At 40.2% G+C, this 19940-nt stretch overlaps 1 protein-coding gene and 1 long non-coding RNA gene across 6 annotated transcripts in view; one reads left to right on the top strand and one right to left on the bottom strand.

The window, feature by feature from the left end:
• The window catches only part of LOC111270605 (uncharacterized), a 20072-nt gene extending 10335 nt beyond the window's left edge, over positions 1 to 9737 (top strand). For 2 of the 5 annotated variants that reach the window (XM_022850907.2, XM_022850906.2), the window contains 12 exons: positions 2047 to 2190; positions 2450 to 2586; positions 2944 to 3109; positions 3297 to 3427; positions 3631 to 3900; positions 4123 to 4188; positions 4430 to 4590; positions 5172 to 5301; positions 5539 to 5680; positions 6195 to 6401; positions 6593 to 6624; positions 6823 to 9737. In XM_022850907.2, coding sequence (XP_022706642.1) covers positions 2047 to 2190; positions 2450 to 2586; positions 2944 to 3109; positions 3297 to 3427; positions 3631 to 3900; positions 4123 to 4188; positions 4430 to 4590; positions 5172 to 5301; positions 5539 to 5680; positions 6195 to 6401; positions 6593 to 6624; positions 6823 to 6927 — 1691 coding nt within the window. In that variant the 3' untranslated portion in view covers positions 6928 to 9737. Of the gene's footprint in view, positions 1 to 1491; positions 1541 to 2046; positions 2191 to 2449; positions 2587 to 2943; positions 3110 to 3296; positions 3428 to 3630; positions 3901 to 4122; positions 4189 to 4429; positions 4591 to 5171; positions 5302 to 5538; positions 5681 to 6194; positions 6402 to 6592; positions 6625 to 6822 lie in introns of those variants that run through there. The other 3 variants (XM_022850910.2, XM_022850909.2, XM_022850908.2) reach the window with 3 other exon arrangements.
• LOC111270606 (uncharacterized) lies at positions 8714 to 19940 on the bottom strand. The gene is made up of 2 exons (XR_002686366.2): positions 12545 to 19940; positions 8714 to 11738 (listed from the first exon to the last, which is right to left on the bottom strand). It is a non-coding gene; the product is annotated as an uncharacterized LOC111270606 (long non-coding RNA).

Here is a 19940-nt window from a genome sequence, read left to right as displayed (position 1 = left end):
CCTATGGCGCGATAGACACGTCTTGTTCGAGAAACCACAGTGGTAGTCTTGTAGTCGGCAACATTTAGCATTATCTATGTTAGTTTCGTGTTGTCAACTATGGTGCCATACGCAACATCTTTGCCTCGACGATCTACTGTCCGCCGTTGAATTCCATTACGATTAAGCGGGCTGCTTCGAACGCGCATAGAGCGCGAGTCTGTCACTTGAAGAGGATTACTAATAAACAGTCAAAAGTTATCCAGCGTAGTGCGTCTGTTGGGAACGCGTGTTATGGCGGATCGTGAACGTAAACGCGACGTGTACGCTTTCTCGATGGTACCCAGTGAGCTGGTCTGTAGGGTCACGCTTAACACTTTGCCTACTACATAAAAGAGCATTGAAAAGAGCTCTTCGCCCTAGCGCTTGAAAATAGCTCTTCATGTTAGGTGCTCACTTATTTGGTCGCGACATCAAACAGATTAGATACGTAACGATCATAACCTATCGTGATCTGTAACAGATTAGATTGTTTTTTTTTTTTTTTGCAAATTCGAGTTTTAACTCGACACAAATTTCGATATGCCTTCCTCTTCGAACCGTGCTTCAAACATGAAGATAAAAACAACGATGGACATAATATTACACTATTTAGAATGAGATAAAGTGAAGTGGTCGCGACAAAGTGATTTGATATTTGCTTACTTTGATCAATTTCAATGACTTCAGACGTTGAATAGATCGCTCTTTTTGATGCCTGCTTCAGGCCTGACAAATCAAACCTATACAGCTAATGTTATTTATTTGTGCCGACTTTTGTGCGTAACGGGGTGCATATTAATATTATGAACTGTAGCATTCCAAGTTGTTGACTGACTTAAACCAACGATGTTCAGAAACCGTTGGCGACAATCTCAGAACCAGTTCATGTGAATAGCTGCGATACTTATGAGAGGTCACGAAGTTCCTACTTCACTGGGCAGCTCGCCGCTGCATTGATCCATCGACGATTGATTGCTACTGGATCCGGTGGTCGATCAGATGACAGCACGTACTCAGGCTTAAACGGTTTGGAACCATAAACGTTTCATTGTCACGGCTGGCTTTTTGAAGATCGCTGAGTCATAGAACAACATTAATCTTGACACCTGCCTCCGCTTTCAATTCTGTCGACGGCCGTATGGTTGCGTAATGAATATAACGACATTACTGACATCTCAAGCGTAGAACATGTACGCATATAGCTAGGAATGGTGCGCAGGCTGAGAGCAAATGAAATTTGTGAATTAAGCTTGGTGATTAAGTGAGACACGAGAACGGTGACTTCATAGAGGACCTCGTCAAAGCGTTGTCTTCGAGCTGTAAACTAAGCATGCCATATAAAATATTTCTAAAGCCGTACGATATGGTAGAATACACTCATAGCAATATTTAATTATATTCTACGCGATAAAGGGACGTTTCGTCGAAAAGTTTCACATCGACAAGGTGATTGCGTTACGGAAAAGAAACGTGCTTTCCCTGAGCATGGAAATTTACCAAAGGCACCAAGGTTATTGCGGTAAATAATCTATCCCTTTATGCATATGGCCACGTACAAAATACGAAACAAAGAGAATCTGTACTTATGTATGTCATGTCGTAGTACTCTTTTTTGACATCGTCACGTTTTCTTGCAATGGTTAGCTCTCAATAGAAAAGCCAGAGTGACCTAATTCGTTCCACGAGTTACTTCATTGGATACGGAATAAACAGCGGAACCTTGTCTACGAGCCAAACTATCTAAGGCGTCAAAGTCTGGACCTTTGTATTATAAGACTCAGAAAAACATTAAAGCAATTCTACACTGTAGGTCAAAATGTAATCCGTTTAAAGAGGCTTGTGCTGTTAGAAATATCCTTATCTGCATACGAAACCCGTAAGCGCAGTACGAGATAAGAGGCTGAAGTCTCCGCTCCCGCAAAATGCCAGTATAAACACCTACCTGTCTGCAGTTGCGTACACGCTTCAAGGTATCGTTTACGAGGAGCATTTCGACTTCAGCCTTGTCTTACCCCTCATGAACAGGTCCAGTATTCGGTCTACTCTCGAGGCGTCTCCCGATCCGAATAATTATAATCGCGTCGTCGTTCGTATCAGCGCTATCTGTTGCTCTCTGCTACTTTGCGCCGGATATAATCTGGTTATCGGTACTCTTCGGAATCATTCACGGTAAGTGTAGTCACCCCCATTAAATCAATTTGTCCCACAAGTGTCTCACTGATGTTTTATCACAGTGCACGACACCCAAGTGCAATGTCTATCAAAGGACGGTGACAAATTTGCCTGTCACATTGTTTAACATACATTTAGATATATAACCAAGATAATTACAACTTATCCGTGTTTAGCTTCGATTATATGTTGTGTGAAAGTATTGCACGGATAAGCCAATCGAGGAGGAGCCTTACCTGAACTTATTGACTGACAGGTGCTGCGACATGTGGGGCTGTGCTGATGACTCAGGTGTGCATCAATCAGCATTTCGTTGAAAAGCGGGGAACTGCAGCTGGCGTGGTCGAAGCTCTTGCAGCAATCAATGGAATCGTGTTCCCTCCTTTACTGGAGGTGCACAACTTTACTTAGTACATATGATACTCACTATAATCGTATTCTCATACGTTTCATTACTCATTAGATACATCGAATAGATCATTTGGCGATGTGTTGGCAGAAACCATGCATATGAAAAAAATACAGTTGAATTAACTTCATTATAAGGAAACATTCGGTTATTATATATTATGTCATCGCCATGGGTCAAGAATCGCGTTTTACCCATAGGGGCACATGGTGTTTGAATTCGCGGGTGATAGGCTTTCGTAAAGGACCACTATAACTAACGAAATGTTCTTATGGTGCCATGAATAGTAGGAAACTATATTAGAGGTTAGACAACTCACGTTGCTTTTTCCCTGATCACAGTATTCGCTACGAAATTACGGTTTGCATTGGTCGATGCTCCTTTTGGGAGGATGCGTATTGAACGCCTTGGCGTTTTCGTTTGCTGTTCGATCACCATCATGGATGGTAGGAGATCCCACCGAACGACGAAAAAGTATATTCACAAACGCCGTCGTTGCCAATAAAGGTTTGAAAATAATTTTTACCTGTTTGACTCTATAAACTGGCCTAATCGAACGTTCATCCCATTCGAATTGTATACGATACAGAGTTTATTTTCACGTGACTTTGTTTGGATATTACAGTGATTGTTCTGAAGCTCGCATCGCCTAAACTATAACGCCAGATAATCTATAGGCTTTCCGATATTTCAGGATTGGCAAGTTGGATCAACCATTTCCAGCCGCAAATGGAAGATGATAGTTCGGACGAGGATGAGACCAAGGGAACTCAGGGGGACATCCGCTACTACGTGAGCGAAGGAGGGGGAATGGCCACGTCACAGGTATATATAGACGGTACCGTTTGATCCGTGGCAGTAAACTAATCCTGCGGAAAATCGCATCTGATCACTAAAGAAGTATTCAAGAACGCTATGTTTACCGATATGCGTTTCACTTTCTCCAGCATAACGAGGCGCGGTTGTAGGTTCGCTGTAATACCAATACTAGCTTGGCCTATATGTTAGCTGGTATGTTCTTTTTATAGGTGGACACAGAAGTGCAGTTAGCAAGCATTATCCATCAAATTAATGACTCGAAGTACATTCAGAGTGATGGAAAGCTTGATTTTAGCACGATTCGTCAGGATCTCCAGGCAGCACCTGGCGCCAAATTCAAAAATAGCGCCTCCGAGGGTGATATGCACGCTGCAAGTAAAAGTCCTCCTCAGTACGGATCAACACAGCAGATTGAACAAAGCCATCTAGAACCTCCTTTAGTATCGGATGCCCCCAACGGCGCCAGCGATCAACAGCAGGTTATTAATCAGTCTATTTTGTAATGTTTGCTCGTTCGCACACAAGTAAAAGGGTTTACACACGCAAACCATGGAAGAGGAGACGATGATATAATAACTTTTACCGCCATAAACTCACTAATATTATGCATAGTTCATAGCTCTCTGAGTATGATGAACACCAGGAATTTCGATACAAAAGACAAAATGCGCTGCTTGTATGGCTACCACGCCGCCTCATAGGTTTGTTGGAGAAACTTCTGCCTGACAAGTCTAGCGAGACCCACTTCGACTATGTCTTCTAATAGAGTAAGTCCTTGATGCTACCGAAGAGGTAATTCCGAGTACTTGTTCACACAAAGAAAATGGTCAAAGATGAGATTTAAAAACAAGATAAAATCAAACAGAAAATATAGATTATACAATATGGTTTGATGCAACAAGTCTGCCAGTTGGTTACTGTTGATTGATCAGATGACTATGCAAAGTAAGCAGGGTGTCAAAATTGAGATTGTTTTCTAATGAATGTCTATCAATTTGCATTATGCAGGTTCTGTTTATGCCGTTTCCCCACATCCCGACGGGTTATACTCTGTACTCGGAGTTCCGGCGCAGTTCGACCACGATTAACAGACCACCAAAGCTTCCCAAGGCACGTAGAATGAACGAATGTCACTCCAATGGACCCTGCGAATACCATGACAGCAAAAGGTATGCGTGTTAGTCAAATACAGGCAACAGCTTCATATCGCAGCACAGACACTGAGAATGTATAACCCTGCACAAACGTAATAGAATTAAAAAAAAAAATAGGAGACATTTGGCCACACTCGAAATTGTTAAATATAGTATAATCATCTAATAAATAAAGTTAACTAAAATACAGATATGACTTTCGTTTGAAAAAGAACTACTAAAGGCTTCTTTATTACAAACGGCAACCAATAAGGCTGGTCTCAATTTAGCTGACCGAGATTAATCCACGGGTCAGATACGTCATGCATAGCACTTGTCGCATTCACACCTTTCGGTAATTGTCTTTCTTTTTTTTATGGATAGTTATATATGCCGTACATATTTTAACCCTCAACCTTAGCAGTGTTTCAAGACCGAAACATTAGTAGCGTCTGGATGCAAAAACCCTAGCACAGAAGCGTGAACAGCTAAAGCTGGAGAATTGTTTTTGAGAAGCTGTCTCAATTCGACCCAAGCTCTCAAATTCAATTAAATGTCTATAGTATCGATGTCGTGACTCATAATATGACTCGAACTTTCCCTAACACTTCGCGAAGGTACAAACTATGGAAACGAGTTCGACCGTTCTTGACCATCACCTTTTGGCATCTGACGTTCTCGCAGTTTTTGGTGCAGCTGTGCTTGGGGGTGTTCCTGCTTACGATCCTCGATTTCGCTTATGACAAGGTTTGCATCATCTGCACCAGGCTTGCGAGACCTTCGTGCGTAGTCCTTCGTATTTCGGACCAAATATCGCATTTGTATTACGCTAATGGTTGTTTACTATGGAAAGAAACCGAATGATTTCAGCAACTACAAAGTAATTTATCTATACGCACAGAAAATAACTATTGTTAAAACTTAATTAGTAAGGTGAAAGCAAAGCGGATTCTATCTTTATGGCTATTTATTGATTTTCTATAGGCATTCCCGACAGAGGAGTCAGTGTACTTTGTTTCCGCTTTTTGCCTCGGAGATCTGATGGCCCGTCTCGTAACCGGCTATATTGCCGATGCAGATGTTCTTCCAATGGAACTTATAGTGCTGTTTGCCTGCAGTCTGCAAAGTAAGTTTGCTTACGGGATGTGTATCTAAAATAGGCGTTATATAGCATAGGTGAAATTTTCATTGGCTTAAATGCTTAGAATTTACGTTCGATACTGCCGCTGAGCCTTGCCGTAGGCGATTAACTTCGGACACCGGTCGTAGTGTGTTTACGTCCGTATATGTGCATTGTTTATTTATATTGTAAAGAAGCGATATTAGAGATACTAATACGGAGATGATTAGCTAATTTCAGCGGTTTTTAACGATAGATTAATATCTCTCTCGACACATTGGCAATGTCGGTGTATGCAGCACAAATGAAATTGGTACACCTGGTGGATGAAGAGAGGTCACAAAGGCTCGTACAACCGAGTGTTTTGTTTGATTGCGAACTTAAGGTGTTCAGGCTCTGTACGAAGCGTATTTTTTAAAACTTTACGCGCGTTTTACGAAATTAACCTTATCTATTTATCATTACGTTGTCTATTCTAAACTTATGATTATTTTTCTTTATCACGTTATTCATCTCACAGGTGCCATGTTCCAATGCCTGATGCATTCGCGCTCGTACGTGGCTTTGATACTAACAGCTGTTGGGATGGGTGCATCGCACGGAGCCCGGATTTTCCTGTTGCCAATGTTCATCACGAAGAGTTTTGGCCTTCGCAGGCTTACGCTGAACGTGTCAACGGCTTCATGCATCTGCGGGCTGCTAATGCTCGTGCGACCTTTCATTATTGGTACGTGTTGACCAACACGCATTTACCTAAGGAGTACTCGGCGAAAATCAGAAAACCCAGAACAGTCGCACCATAAAAGTGCGGAACTGACAGAGCCTCGTCATTACTCGATTTTTTCGTAGGTGAATTCGTAGTCAGCATTAAATGCTACTACAATTATCTCATATATACGTTTGCTCGTGCTTTTTCAGGATACTATCGTGATGGCCAGGGTTCGTACAAGGTAGGCACTGCATAGCACATTCTCAATCAACTGATTCTTATTTTTCCATTCACAGACGCTATCTTAGGGGAATCTAGTCGCATACGACTTAGACCTAAGCCAGTTTAGGGCAATATGCGTGTAACATATTTGTGTAATAAAATAATTGTGTAAAAAGGATAAGCTTTTTTTTAATTTAAGAACGCTTTTCGTTTGCAGGAGTTATATCGGTTACTTTGCGTGGCCAATGCATGTATGGCCATTACCTGGCTCTTCAAGCTGATGCTTGTACGAAGGCGTGATCGACCCAATGTCACATTATAAAACTTAATCCATATATTCGGATATCTGCCTATTCAGCCTTAGATGGACAAAATCCCCACTATCAATCGTCCTCGATTGACTGGCGAGTTGTGACAGCTAGTAGAACTAACTGGATTTTCGTGATTTGAGAAGTTTTAAAATCGCACAGACGTTCGTCTTTCAAGTAAGGCTTTGCTGTCGATTTCCAGATAGTTAGGCACTGACATATAATACTAGCTTGTCTTTGTTGAGAAAAAACGTTGGGTACTCAACTTCGGATATCGTTCAGTGTGTCTCGAAGACGGCACAGGAAAAGTAGCGCCCGTGGGGTAACGGACGGTATCAATAGCGTCTCAGTCCTTGTTGAGATTTAGTGCAATACGCACCTATACGACACGCGGTGGCTCGCTGAGTAATTTATTTGTATACGTTTCACTACGAAAGCAGTATGGCAACTCTGGCAATTAATAGGTATTGTTGTATCAGAAATCACCACGCTATTTGCATAGTCCGATTATCGGTGCCTAATGGAAAAAGGCTGTCCACTTACGCCTCGACAATCGCATATATGGGATGCATATATATATATATATCCAACAACAAAGATATATATATATAGTGTTGAAATTTCTGTATACAGAGTATTTATATCCCCACACAAGCAAGCTACTAGAAATGACCACAATAGAGCCAACATAAGCTAAACACTGACCTTTTCATTTGTTATCTAAATCAGTAATTGACTATATCTCTATAAATACATCATCTGTTGTGTTTTGTTTCAAAACGCCAAGAATACATATTTAACGGTTAAACGCTTGAAATTTCGCTGAAGTTTTCTGTTAGGCCTGACGTCAGACGGTGGGCGTTTCAATACAGGCATCATCGAGATGTCCCTCTTTAACAACAACCTCGATGTGCACTTCATCGCTTACTTACACTGACATTTTGTGCTTGTTCCAGCTGGGAGAAGGACAACAGATTTCCAGTGTAGAATAATTAAGGTCCTCTTTTGCTACAAACACCGAACCCTGTGGCAAATTTTGAATTGTCTGCGCTATTGTGCCTGCAGACTGAACAATTGTTCCTTCCTAGCGACTATGTAGATACGTTTGTTTGGAATAAAATTCAGTGAAAAATGCTCATCACGAAGTCCCGAAGAAAATTTCTGCTATTCAAATGCACTACATGAATTGTTCGGAGGGTAAGAGGTCACAGACTAATACCATTATGAAGGCGTGTCCAAATATGAGGCGACGACTATTAATTTTTGAAAAATTCATTTTTATAGAGCTAATCCTAAGCGAGGTTAAATATTATATAACATAAGGAAACTAGAGAAAATCTATTTCAAGCGGCCTTCAAAATGCACGTGAGGTTTTTCGTTGAAGTGTTCAGGTTTGCCAGGTAAGATAGTTTGAAGCCAGATGATAACGAGTCATTTGGTTTTCATTTTTCTAGTTCTTGCAAAACTATTAATATGACTCTCGATTTAGGGTGTTTTTGCAAAAGGCATTCGAAGTAAAACATCGTTGTGTGCCGGCACACTTTTATCAATGCAGGAAAATTTGGCTAAACTTTATCGTGTTTGAGACATTGATCATTTGAAGAAAGAACTTGAAAGCAGAATGAGCAATTGCATAATTGGATCATCTTTTTTATGCACATTCGACTTATTTACTATAGCGAATTCGGTTCCCGTTTACTTAAATAGTTCAATTAAATATCATAAGTAAAAATGTTTGATTTGGACTTTAGAGATAAGACCATTTTCTGCTACAACAACAGCCGAAGTGAAACATTGATCTGCTGTGTCATTTAAGCCTCAACCAGCGTTATTTTATTGAAGCTCACATCCTTAAAACTTGATGGGGTACATGTAGATATACAGATGTTAATGGTAAACGTATTGATAAAAGTGTACATATAAGCGTATATCACAGTTCAAAGTCTTCCTTTTAGAGAGCGCCAGGTATTTCTTCCATAGAAAGTCGGCTTCCCCGCTTGAGGGCTTCAACTTGGTAAACCATTGGTAAAAGGATTATATATGCACAAAATCATATCTATACAGAACATACGTGAGTCAACGTAGTGAACTATATTCATAAAAATAGACAAGACAAAACTGTGTAGTTGAAGATTGCTTTGTTGAGAGCACGCTAAGCAGAGGAAAATCTTAACGTCTGATGAAGAAACACGCAATTTTTCCCTTTGGAGAAGAGAACCCGATGGGCCCTGGCAAATACGACAGTTGAAAGATGTGGCCGACGACGACAAGCTTAATTCTTGTTCATTTGACGTTAAGCCTTGACCATTTTGCCGCTCATCGAGAAGAACATACTTAGCATACACATATGGGTACCATGAGGAGATAAAATATAGACCAACGAATAATCTAACAACGCATTGCTCGTTTCGGTTACTAACTTCAAGCTGTCCCCTAAAACAGATGATAAATCTGTTCGCGCCGGGAGGTAATGCTAAAATGTTGCTACGATATTTCTCGTATTTTGCAAACCCTATTCAAACCGATAGTACGCAACGGCATGTCCACTTTCCCTCCTAATGCGTTCTCGTTCAGATAGGTTGCTTCCGTAACGAGTTCCCGCTGCGATACGCTAACTTACTATACATAACACTTGATGAAGTATCCTTACCTGGGGAATCGTACGTCCATCGCAACTTACCTAGCCAAATCCCAACAACATAAGTTTATCCGCTGTAAAATTCGCGCCAGCGACATCAATTCAGCTTCTGCTTTGTTTCTATTTACTAATAGTGAAACAACCATGATAATAAATACGACTTTTATGCGGATGTAATATTTTCAACTATAGTATTCATTGAAAATTTTGATTAAATAAGCCCGGCATGACTTCTAGATTTAGAAATGCAAGGGCGAAAACCCAGATAGCATGCTCTTTTAATTCCGGCGGCTGTACGTTATAAAATGAACAAACATAAGTCAGCTTAGATATATCGTGCCGTACTACAGAACGTGCAATAAGTGTACATTCTACTGAAACCGGTGTTCTCTGTGGAATAATCATCGAGATGACGACGACTTTAGCACAAATTGTTCAAGGACACATTTCGAGTAAATCTGACATTTTCGAAATAGGGGATGGCTTTCCGGTTCTTGTGATACAATTGTTCCACTGTATGTTTCCATAAATACACAGAGTTTTCCTCCAAAACTTGACGTGTATTATTGATCAATGATAGTTCGTTTCGGCCAACATGAAGTAGCAGGTAAAACGTGCGGACGTTTTTGGCGTACATTACACGTGGATATTATAGTGGAACTATCCACATGATTTATTCTATACTTCAATTAAACCGAAGAAGCGCAGCGATAGTTGTCAGAGGACAAAAACGCGAAAAAATTTTGAAGAAAAAAAAAGTGCATCTTCTAGCCATATTTGACTGATTATGGTATTACCCAAAATGATCGAGTAAATTGTTGTCCTAAATAATTGTTTAGCTGGTGAGGATATCCAAACATAAAAAGTAAAATAATTTTATAATAAAAAAAATAAAATTCATTCGTTGGTGATGCAATTCTTATCGCGGCTTCTACGTTATTACCATTATTCCGTATAAAGAGTTCTCCCACTCCACGTGACTTGTAGCTATCGCAGGACTCCTAGTTTAGGTTGCTTAATTTAAATGTCCGTTATTGTCGATATAAACGGCCTGAGCTAAAGTGAATTCCCAGATCTCTAATAGTTTTCATGCGGATTCCTGCTTCACTACGAATGTTCCGACCTTCATCGACCATTAGTTGTCTTTAATGGATTAGATGACCTTACTTTGTTATGGTCGTACCTCGAGTCATCATTTTCATCCAGGATCATCAGTGTATGATATTATTTGGGCTCCTGTTTTTTGCTCGTTGTTACTGAACGAAACATTTGTGACAAGCTGTGAATTTTGACGGTTTTATTTGGCGTACCTTCTACTTTCGGGGCACGTTGGTAGATTCTACTGTTAAATGGTGCCATTGTAAGTGTTGTCGAAGACACTTGGCTAAAAATATTCTGCGCTTGAATCGTCAACATGGCTCAGGTTGTTACACAACACCATATTGTCCAGTCATATCGCCGTAAACGGGGCAATCTTGGCCCTGTTAATGCTGTTTCATGTACAATGTATTGACGTGATTGAAGCTATAACCTCATTAATGCACGCGACAATACTGTGACAGCAGCATAAACACCCCAGCACTCGGAAATAGCTACTTGTTTAGTGTCAAGCGTGTAAGTTATTTGGTTTAACTTAACATTACCTCCGAAATACACTATACTTAAGTTACGTTGAAAGACTCTTCTGATGTAGCATAAAATAAGACCAAATTATCTTTAGCGTGAATAAACTGCGTCAATAGAATATTAAGATAAAGAATAGCCAGCTATCCAGACCTCGGTTTCGTCTTATACAGTTTCAGAATCTTCTCTTTCCGCATCGACCGCGTTGTCACATTGAGCTGAAACATCGTGAGAAATGTCAGCGTTTTTGCTAGCGACGGTAACGGCCGCACAGCATTCTATACCTTCCGACACGGAATACCCCTCTTCCACGTAAATTAAGCGTTGCTTTGCGTTGCCTTAAAGGTTTTCATTTCTGAAGATAACGAGACCATCAATTGCGTAAGGTGTCCCCTCAACAGCGATGATGTCCCAATCAGTCATTTTTCGTGAGATAACCTCACCGGTGCAAGGAATCTCGACCTTAGAATCAGTAAATGTAGAGTCTGTTTCAGTCAGCACGCAATGTCCCGTCATCCGACGTGCACGAGCCTTCTTCATTAATGTGTTGTGATCAGGTGGAATCTGAAATCAAACTGGGCATGTTATTTGGTTCAATATGTTTCGGATTGCCAGTATTTGCAGATAGTTTTTCAAACGAATGGCAGTGTTCGTAATGTGCTACAATTCCAGCTATGCGGCCGTCTGGAACAGCATCGACAATGTGTGAACAAGCACCTTTTGCGATAGTATCATGAGCATACTACACCCCATGAGGGATCTTCGCTAGAACTGACAGTATCTCCACCTACGGCGTGCTTCTCAATTGGGATATCCTTTCCGGCATGGAAAACGTAAGCGGATTCGTCGTAAACAACGGAACCCGTTGTATAGGAGTTTGTTTCATTGGGCAGTACACATGAGACACCGCTTCTGTCAAGAAGATGGTACAAATCTGTGGTTACCTGCGCCATTGTCGAATCTTGATTTTGATTCACCTCATCGATTTGATCACTTTGATCCACTTTTTAAAGATTAAAAGCACTTAATTTTTTAAAATAAATAAAATAAAAGCACTGTAACAATCTTTTTAGCCTTTCGGTTAGCTTAACGTTCGGCGAGGAAGGGCGATTATCTTTCTGTTCCATTGATTGGCCCACCTTTGTCCTTAAACATTGCTGTAAGTGAAATACAGCAGGACAGTAGTTGTGAAAAAAAAAACGTATTTGTTTTTATTTACACAAACCTCACAGTAGTGGCGAACTGGAGGCCTCAGAAACTTTGTTTTTGTTGAACCGCCGACATGGCTATGAAAGAAAAAGCTACAAAATAATGGGTTTGATTGGAGGCTGTACTTTAGAAAGAAGAGGGAAAATTTAGTTTTTGCAAACCTGTTTGCCAAAAGTGGTGAACACAAATATGGCTACTTTGGTACTCCGCTCGTTACCAAAACAATTGGGTGTCATCGATTGCTCAACAGCTTGCTGCGTTTACGGGTGTTTTGTGTAAGTTACCTGCAATGGGATTGAATGCTGTTATTTCCTTGACTGCTGCTCTTTCGGTTTGATAAGTAATCGAACTGTCCAAAATTAATTGGCCGACATGTAATACTGCTACGTAACCTTGTCCAGAACACGTCGATCTGATAGAAGCTTCTGAAGCCTGCCCAGCTGCCTCGTCACCCACTCGTCACCACAGCAGACTATGGCAGGTACTATAGAAGTCAGCTTTAGACGCCTCCAATGAAATACATTGACTAGTTATACATGTACACATATTCAAAATGTGACCTGTGCGTACGTATCATGAAGAAAAAAATTATTCAATCAATAAGGAGCTCGCCTATAAACCTTTTCTGTTTGTGCATCCGTGATAAGAGCTGACCCCAAAGAAATTCTAAACCAAGAAAACCGCTTTGTAGTATAGGCGATTTATCGATACCTAGCAAAACCAGTCAACGTATAAAACTCAAGTTAATAAGCGGGTTCTGTTAAACACAGAATGAAAACAAAAATCATTTAGTAGCTATTTTAAGCTTACGATGTAGCAGGTAACAATAAAGCACGAGCATGACCTAACCTAACCTAACCTAACTTAACCTAACCTAACCTAACTTAACCTAACCTAACCTAAATTTGAGGAATCATACCAGAACCGGCTTTTCTGCTAAACAATGAGCTGGAGGCATCTACAGCTTTCTCTCGTTATTGTTGTGAAGATCCGCTAGGTTCTTCACTAGAAAAGGTCATGTAGAAGAAATAGCTGAAATCAGATTTTTATGAGCACGATGTAAGCTTCTGGAAGATTTACGCCAATGAGTAGTCAATATTTGTCATTATTAAGAATGCCATCATTGGTAGCGTCAACATTTACTGGACAATAATAATAAAGGAGGTAATATGTCGGTGAGATGAATCATGTAGTAGATATAGAGATACCTAGTGTTCGTACCGATGGAATATTTTTTACGACGATTTTATAAATGCAGGCAAAGAAAGTTTTCCATGTTGAACTTTTGAAATTAGTCCCAAATTAATTTTCTCGGCTCCTATGAATGAACAAAAGCTAGACGCTGTAGCCAGATAGTTCATTGCGTATTGTAATTATTTCATCTCACTCGTAAACTACTAACTTAAAAGCGCACGAAAAATACCTTTATAACAGTAGCTTACCTCTAGACGATAGGGCTGATGTGAACACTTGATCATTGGCGCTGAATGAACCTAGGTGAAGACAAACGACAACGGAAGGACTCTTCGGAACACATGAAGATCCTAATATATTAGCGAAATTTGTACTATTAATGACGTTCCTTAGTGCCTATTATTAGATATTTTGTGTCCGACGATTGTTTGCGCTAAGGCTTAGCACGTCAGTAAGGTACAGGTAACGCTCGTTGGCCGTGCCGTTACGCAATGTCGACAACGCAATGCGTCAGCTGTTGAAAAAAGCTTACACCGTTCACACTTGCGTGGCATCGTATTGTTTTGCGATGCTGTTTGGACATTCGAAATGTCCTTAATGGCGGCAGATGAGCAAATTTTTTGTTTTGCAAAAGGTCCTGTCTTTATACTATAGTATTCGCTATTTTAGTCGCTGAAGGGTGCGCGAAAGATGACTCGCACAAAGACTGAAACGAAAACCAGAGGCGACAAAATCCGATACGCTATACCTGATTCTAGACAAAATCGTTTTGAGGTATACCTTATTTATTTTTTATTTCATTATTTACCCTCCAATAAGCTGTCTAGCTTTTCTAACTATTGCGTGAGACTGCAATTTCAAAAAAAGTTAAACAGATTGACGGAAATTTCAGGCTCGCTCGCTCTCTCTCTCTCTCTCCCTCTCTAGTCGAAAACAAAAGCAGGTCGCGCCTAGATAACTTTTTCCTTAACATGAAATATGGAAAACGACTTGTTTTTTTTTTGTCCATCTAGAGTTGCTTGCGAAGACGCTTTAAGGCATCAACGCTCAAGTGTTGCACAATAAACAATGGAACAAATTGATTAATTATATATAGTGCAGTGTCTTTTTTCTATTCAAACGATATAGATGGAAATATTTATCACGTCTTCGCTAGCTAGTATCTACGATACTTAGTATTTCTAGTTTTTTTTTTACCGCAAAATATTGATCAGATTTGCTGGAAATCATAATTCGAACGTCTCATAATTACAAAGGGTAAAAAAAGAAACATAGATTTAAGTTGATTGTGCCGTTACTTCTTGACTATACGTGGGTGCATGCGAAAAAGCCCAACTAAATACATCCCAGTGTATTCGGAACTATTTGGCACACTCAAACGTGATCACGAATCGAGAAGCCATTGATTGTACTTCGGACATGAATTTTACGCAACTAATGGAACGAACAATGCGCCGCAAATGCCGTTTTACGTCACCACTCTAGTAATCTACCCGTGGATTTTTTCGAAGAGATTGATAAAGACTGACTTTTCTAGTGAGGCTATTTCATTTCGACGCCTATCGGCACTCATGCAGCCCTATCTGTAAGTTTACCAATTTCAATTTCAATGCTCAATCGTCCATTTTGGCCAATTAGGAAGATGATGAGGGGCAAATTTAAGAAGTAGCATTAGCATATAATAGAACTGAGCCGCTAGAAACTGAGTTGCGAAGTCTTCAGCAACAACTAATGTCCTAATATTCATCAGAATCGAAGTTATCGAATACTATTGACACTAGGGGCAAAGCGGGATTCCTCATAAATGCACAAAGAGTATTGGGTCAGTAAATGTACCGTAAAAAAACATAGTACCTTCAAAGCATATGAAAAAAACCGCAATATAATCTAAGCAAGCACACATCGGATTTATTATTAGTGTTATTTTATAGACCATTTATTAAAATCCGTGGTATTTCGACGCAGAACCTATGAAGTAGCAGAGGCTTCAATTCGATATCCAAAAAGACTACAAGGATAAACGCTTATGTTAACAATAAGGAATTCAACCGTCTCAATAAAACTTAATTAGGCCACTTTCCAGGTTAACAGGGTAATTAGTGCGTGATTGCTAGAAGTTTCTACAATGTTCTATTCCTTCACGTTCGTTGTAGGACTGGAGTTCTTGATGGACCGAACGATCTCAGAAAAGGACCGGCTTCGTTTACAGCCCGAGACCTTTGCCCCAAATACCGACTTGCGCTAAAACCCGAATAGAATTAAACCTGAACCCACACTGACCCAAGAAGACAGTACTATTATTATGAATAAATATCAGGTCGCCCCGTTTAAATATACGCTAATCATCACTGCCGTAGCGTGACCTTCTTCTGGTAGGGCCCTAAAGCAGTAACGTAGAAAACAATCAATGGCGGTATAGGTCACTGGAAGGTGTGACAACACTGTAACCCTAATTATTTATAAAATCAGAGCGAGTAAAAGCTGTAGTACCTACGAGGTGTAAATCGCAGTTTTTTTATTGGACACGTCTGGTTTATGTGGCGCGCTTTAATCACTTGTCTCGTGTCCACCTGCCGTATGTACATCGGTACGCTGGGACTGCGTACAGATGCTAAAGATGCAAGTTCGACAAAAGCGACTTGTCGAATTTTACGCGCGTTATAAATGACAGCTGTACAAATCCTTTGCTATTACAGGGTTCTCCTATGCTATTGAATCTGGAATTTTTTTTGCATTTGGTCCCATGTTCCAGTTGTGCCGATTAAATAATTAAACATAACAAGGCGGATTAACCAGAGACATCGAACTGCATGGAGCACCGAGCTCAACAATATCTCTAACGCATTATGTAGTAAGAAGAATTTCCGAGCGTCACATGATTGTCTCGGAATTATTTATTAATCAATCCAATATTACCCGGGCTTGGCCGTCAGGCTAATTCATTCTTATTTTGTAATTGTACAAGTTTTGAGGTCTCTAACGTCGTCACTGTTCAACTTCTTCCGGTTATTTTCCATATAGCATTATTCGGTTAAACTTTGCTTTCGTCTGCTTACTAAATATGAATCAATTTTTCAACAATAGAATCGACTTTTGTCGCAAGAGTATATGACATTTTTGTTAGAACAATCTGTCAATGGGTATATCCAGCGAGAATCGCCAAATAAAAACGTCGAAAACAAACGAAAATCGAACTCTTTTGCTAAAAGCCCAAGAGACTTTGTTCGCCGATTAGCATCGTCACGCCAATGGCCTTCTGCGTGCCAAAAAGCCAATTTGTAAATCTTCAGACTGCGTTTCCAGTTCGCGCAACTGGAAGATATATGGATGTATAGAGTACGCCAATAGCTATACCGCCCAGTCCGTATCAAGAAAGCTGTAACAAGGCAAATTTGTATGTCAAATCCCACTCTTCCCACAATTTAATAAGCGTGCGCGACCAAATGCAGAAAAAGGGTTCTATGGGAATAATAAGGGAATAAGGGAATATGTCTCACTGCGCATTCACTAGGGAAACTTACGGTCACCATCAAGAGCAAGTCGCTGACAGAACCATGTTCACTCTCCTAGCGTAACTCAATGGTTTAACGCGACCTATAAGCCCATTTGCAAGTCGAATTGAAGAGCCGGGCTTTGCTTATTTCCCCCATGAGTTTCGCTCATTACTATGTGGTTGTGGTAACTGAACCTTTGTTTCACAGACGCGCCAAAAAAGCTAGTTTTAGGTAGCATGATTACAGGTATTATATTCGTAGGCCCAATGTAAGTTCGACTAAGTTCTCTGTTAAAGGAATTTGGAAACTCGGACATATTTGCTAAGAGACTCGAAGACGGTTTCATTCGAATGGTCGAAGGCTAAAAGACGAAATCTGGCTTCTTTTTTTCATCCGGCAGAGGATAGCAAATAGTAAGATATCTCTAGATTTACTGATCCCCTGTGGTAGCTTAATAGGCAACAATAAATCTGCTGATCTTAGGAACGCGCTGTGGTTCAGGTTCGAACTCGGGCATAGACAAACTTTGTTTCGTGCTGGGAGCCAGCCGTCTGATGAAACATCTAAACATGACACTGGATGTAGAACTTGAAACGTAAATGTTTACTGCAGCTTCTGAGTACCACTGACCGAAGAGCGAAAAAAAAAGCTGTCCCTTCGGTGAAATTAGCTTTACGTACTTTAAGATGTCTGTGTACTAGACTGTCCTATTCGAGTGGCAAGTCCAACAATATCGAATTAGATCGTAGTTTTCTACAAGCATTTTTATATGAAAGCAAACGGCAATTTATTCAGTGTTGACTTTAAAATATATCACATGTCTGCTAAAAAACGGTGCTGTGCAATGCGTCATTTATGCCCATTTGTTGACCCTATTTTTTGGGCAAAATACTGCCACTAAAGCCTGCAGTCTCTCACAATTTTCGGTACTGGACTTCTTCTGGACATTACCAGGAGAACCGTGAGGTACAGTATTCAGGCGCGACACTTCGCCTAGGCACATAATGCAAACTTCATGGTAACAGCCCGACGGGGCTGTTATTTTCCCTTAACGATCTCTTTAAGTAGTTGATTGTCACGAATGTACTGCGTTACATCTATGTATCCGAGATCCGAAACCATAACAATAAACTGGAGTTTTTTCAAGGAAGTACGATGTGAAATTTTTTCTTGTCCTCATAGAGACGGGTGGTCGAGTAGAAACTGGTATTGAGTAGAGCGTTAGCGTTCATATAAAGAAACGAAATAAATTTTCAGTGTCCCGTACTGCAAACGAAGTAAATTCAATTAGAGTAGCAACTTATAACTTTGTTCTGTCCTGGGAATAATCATAGAAAATATGCCAGCATACATTAATTAATAGTAAACCATTGTTCTAAATGTTTTGTTACACATACGCTGCGACTGGTGTTTGAATAGGTGCTTAAAGGTTTCCATCCTTTTTTTTTGTTACACACGCTTCTACGTATTCATACGTACGATATTTAATAGCTACCATAAAAACAGGATACTGCGGCCATCATTGATCTTACAACGCAATCCCTGCTTCTCTGTACACACCGTACCGGCTTCCTGTAAGGCTACTGAAGGTGTCTGTGTCTTTGCGGTAGTCTCGCTTTTAACACGTCTTTTCTACGCTTCATTGCGTACTTGTCCATTTTGACATGAGCACAAGATTTTACTGTTGACCTTTTCACGAAATGGTAGTAAACGTCCAGGCTACAGCCTTCGCTTCACAAACCTCGTTGGGGCTTCCCTTTGTGTCGTAACGAAATCTACCTTTAGTTCTCCTTTTTGCTAGAGTCCTAGCCTAAATTTCTAACGACGTCAAAAGTGCCGTTGATCGTTTACTATAGACATCACACGCGTAAGCATTAGATTCTATTTTAGCTGTTTTCATTTGTTTGCCGCTGATGTCTATTTTCTTGTCTAAAATTTATTGTTCCCATCTTTTCTCCTGTATACGTTTGAGTAGCGGAAATTTGCAGGCTAGGACTTCAGAAGGACAGCATGTTTTGTCCAACTCAGTTGAATGTTTGCCTACGTACTCTAAGCCATTTTGACAAGGACAAGATCGGCTGGTCGTGACGGTACTATAAGCTTTACACTGCCATTGACCTTTTTGTTCACCAGACGTCCTCTCGGAGTTTGCCTTTAACACAATTCCTTGTCGTAATTGAAGTATGACACACCCCCCTTCTTTCCGTTTGAGAAGTACCTATTTGTATAGTGTATTCTTATTGTGAGATCAAAGAAACAACTAAATCAGATGCTGAATTTGAGTCAAAAAAGCCTAACTTATTTCAGAAACGACTCGTCTTGGCAAAAGCTAAAGTTAAGTACGTCCAAAGCGACTCTCCTCATCGGCAGTACGAAAAGCTCAATCTATCTAGGCTGGAATGAAACGATCAGCTATTTGGATGGAAGATAGCATATCATTGCATACGACGCCTATGCGCCTACGGACTCCCAGGCAATCCGTTATTGACTCGTACTTTTTTTTACACTTGAGATAATCTCACAAGCGACCATGCCTAGTAATAAAATGTCTCTTATAGTTTCTTTTTTGCTAAAGTATAGACATTATGATATTTCAGGTAGATGGTATAACTTGGCTGAGGCGTTAATGCACCTTCGATTATAGCGTCTACGCATGGTTAGCACTTGCAACGGCTAAACAGACAGGTCAATGATCCAAAATAGGCTCTTTATACGGACTAATATACAACGCAATGCAATACATGAAATGTGTACCTGCAGCTGTACAAAAAAAACCAATTGAGCTTGCAGCACTCATCTGTTAAAATTCTTTAGAATAAATCTGAATAAGAATCAAGCTGATTTTACAATTTCTGTTAGCATAATAAGA

The sequence above is a fragment of the Varroa jacobsoni genome, unplaced genomic scaffold (assembly GCF_002532875.2).
Source record: "Varroa jacobsoni isolate VJ856 unplaced genomic scaffold, vjacob_1.0 contig00015, whole genome shotgun sequence".
Taxonomy (NCBI): Eukaryota; Metazoa; Arthropoda; class Arachnida; order Mesostigmata; family Varroidae; genus Varroa; species Varroa jacobsoni.
The sequence above is the reverse complement of the archived record's forward strand: the minus strand, read 5'-3'. Positions and strand labels throughout refer to the sequence as shown.